Here is a 2,500-nt window from a genome sequence, read left to right on the forward strand (position 1 = left end):
CACGTAAGTAAAAGATAATAAAGACTTAAGCAAAGGTGTATAAGTGTGATCTTGCTGCACCTGCTATGCAATTTTAGTTCATCTAATTAGTGCCGCAATCTTGAAGCAAAGTCCTGTAACAAACTTCCAGAGGCTGGCGAGTTCGGTAGGCTGATATAGGCCTACTACCTGCAATGCCATTTATGAGAATGCCTCCCATCACTAGATTCATTTATTTATTTTAAAGTTTATTTTAAATTCATTTAATTTTAAAATATGTAATTTATTTAAAGGAGCCGTATGTAGGATTTTGGCCAAAACGAGTACTGCAATTACTTTCACAATACTGTAGAGCGGTGAATCGCCTCCCCCTCCCCTCTGAGTCACGGTTGCCAGCTAGCTGCAGCAGGAACGTAGGCTGCTAGCTTTCAATGGCAAGTTTTCCTCAGCATAATGACAGAGAAACGAACTCACTCTGATAATGCATTGCTAACGTTAGCAATGACTAGCAGCTTTTATTTCCCAAACAATTCCTTAGCCTACCTTTTCAATTCAATGACCCACCTCCTCCATATGGTCAACATAACGTTACTTTGCACGAACTTGCATAATTTGTTCAACTGTCATGAATAGGCTATTTAAAATGTCAATTTACAGTAGCCTACAAGTAAGTTAGCCAAACTGATGAATCTTTACCTGTCCAGGAGCAAATTAACAACACTGACGTCTGTCTTCAAATTCTTCTCCGTTTTCAGCCGTCTCAATCTCCTAAATCCTTGTTTTATTTAGACGTATTTCGGATTCATAACAAGGTCTTTTAGGTTCCATAACGGTAGACATATTTTATCCAACACGTTTGTAGATGCAGCTGTCTATGGTGGTAACTAGCATAGCTGGCAACCCGGATGGCGAAATACTACTGACTTTGTGATTCGTAGATAAGTGTAGGGCGGCGCATCAAACCAAAACACAACATAACAACATCAACATCAGTTGAGGGCTGCAACTTCACTTTTAAATGAAAGTATCTTGGCCGGACTACTGTTGTCAGTGATATAAGTATTTAAAATTAGCATGATCTCTAAATGTCTAGTAACATATCAGGGCCATTTTATGATTAATTGAAATACATTTCCTACATACGGCTCCTTTAAAGTATGTTTTTGGGCTGTTTTGCCTTTATTCATAGAGAACAGTGAGGGGTGAGAGCGGGAGAACGGAAGTAATTCTGGAGGGTGCTGTATGTGTGTGTGTGTGCGTGTGTGTGTGCGTGTGTGTGTGTTGATCCGTGTTTTTCTTCATCGTGTTGTGCAGAGGAAGTGTTTTTCTCCATGGCTGAGATGGACATGTCCCACAGCCTATCATCTCTGCCCCCTCTCGGGGACCCGCCCACCGTGGACCTGGACCTGTCACTCAACAGTAATTACTCCGCCTCCCTGGCCGAGTCCCCATCTGGCCAAACAGCTGTAAGTCTTACACACACACACACACACACATCCACTGTGGACTGTAGGAGTATGTGTTTTCCTGGACTCTAGACTCCGTTTTGATTTTTCACTGCTAAACTAAAGTGGCATTCACACCAAGAACGATAATGGTAATGGTGGATATATCCGCAACGATGAAGAACGATAATGGTAATGGTGGATATATCCGCAACGATGAAAGCGTTCGCGTGTTAATGAATGTGATGGCTAATATGTGATTGGTTCTGATTGGCTTTGGCGGTTAGCTTTTTATCGTTCTCGATCTGAAAGAGATCCCCAACAATATCGTCCCTCATGCTGTTATCGTTATAGTTTATTAACAAGAGCGATATTTGTTTATAGATATCGTTATAGTTCTCGTTCTTGGTGTGAACGGCCCTTAATACAGAACTGAACTCATTCTAACCAACAGTCTCACAAATGCAGCTGCTAGAGTTCCTTTCAGGGTTTTGAGAGCATTTCAGTTGTTCAGTAGTCAAGTTCAGATTATTAGTCCAGTTCAGTAGTCTAGTCCAGTTCAGATCAGTTCAGTAGTCCAGTTCAGAAGTTTAGTCCAGTTCAGAAGTCTAGTTCAGTACTCCAGTTCAGTACTCCAGTTTAGTAGTCCAGTTCAGTAGTCCAGTTCAGTAGTCCAGTTTAATAGTCTAGTTCTGTAGTCCAGTTTAGTAGTCTAGTTCAGTAGTCCAGTTCAGTAGTCTAGTTCAGTAGTCCAGTTCTGTAGTCTAGTTCAGTTCAGATCATTACTCCAGTTCAGTACTCCAGTCCAGTTCAGTAGTCCAGTTCAGTAGTCTAGTCCAGTTTAGTAGTCCAGTTCAGTAGTCTAGTCCAGTTCAGTAGTCTAGTCCAGTTCAGTAGTCTAGTCCAGTTCAGTAGTCTAGTCCAGTTCAGTAGTCCAGTTCAGTAGTCTAGTTAAGTACAGTTCAGTAGTCCAGTTTAGTAGTCCAGTTCGGTAGTCTAGTCCAGTTCAGTGGTCTAGTCCAGTTTAGTAGTCTAGTTCAGTAGTCCAGTTCAGTTGTAGTCCAGTTCAGTAGTCC

At 41.6% G+C, this 2,500-nt stretch overlaps 1 protein-coding gene across 4 annotated transcripts in view; it reads left to right on the forward strand.

Moving 5' to 3' along the window:
• atg2b (autophagy related 2B) overlaps positions 1–2,500 on the forward strand; it is a 66,783-nt gene that overhangs the window by 10,459 nt on the left and 53,824 nt on the right. For all 4 annotated transcript variants that reach the window (XR_009936591.1, XM_062523599.1, XM_062523598.1 and 1 more), the window contains exon 10: positions 1,294–1,445. Coding sequence is in view for 3 of the 4 variants with exons in the window: in XM_062523599.1 (XP_062379583.1) it covers positions 1,294–1,445 (152 nt within the window). In the remaining variant the exon portion in view is untranslated. The remainder of the gene's footprint in view (positions 1–1,293; positions 1,446–2,500) is intronic.

This window comes from Sardina pilchardus, chromosome 20 (genome assembly GCF_963854185.1).
Source record: "Sardina pilchardus chromosome 20, fSarPil1.1, whole genome shotgun sequence".
Classification (NCBI taxonomy): Eukaryota; Metazoa; Chordata; class Actinopteri; order Clupeiformes; family Clupeidae; genus Sardina; species Sardina pilchardus.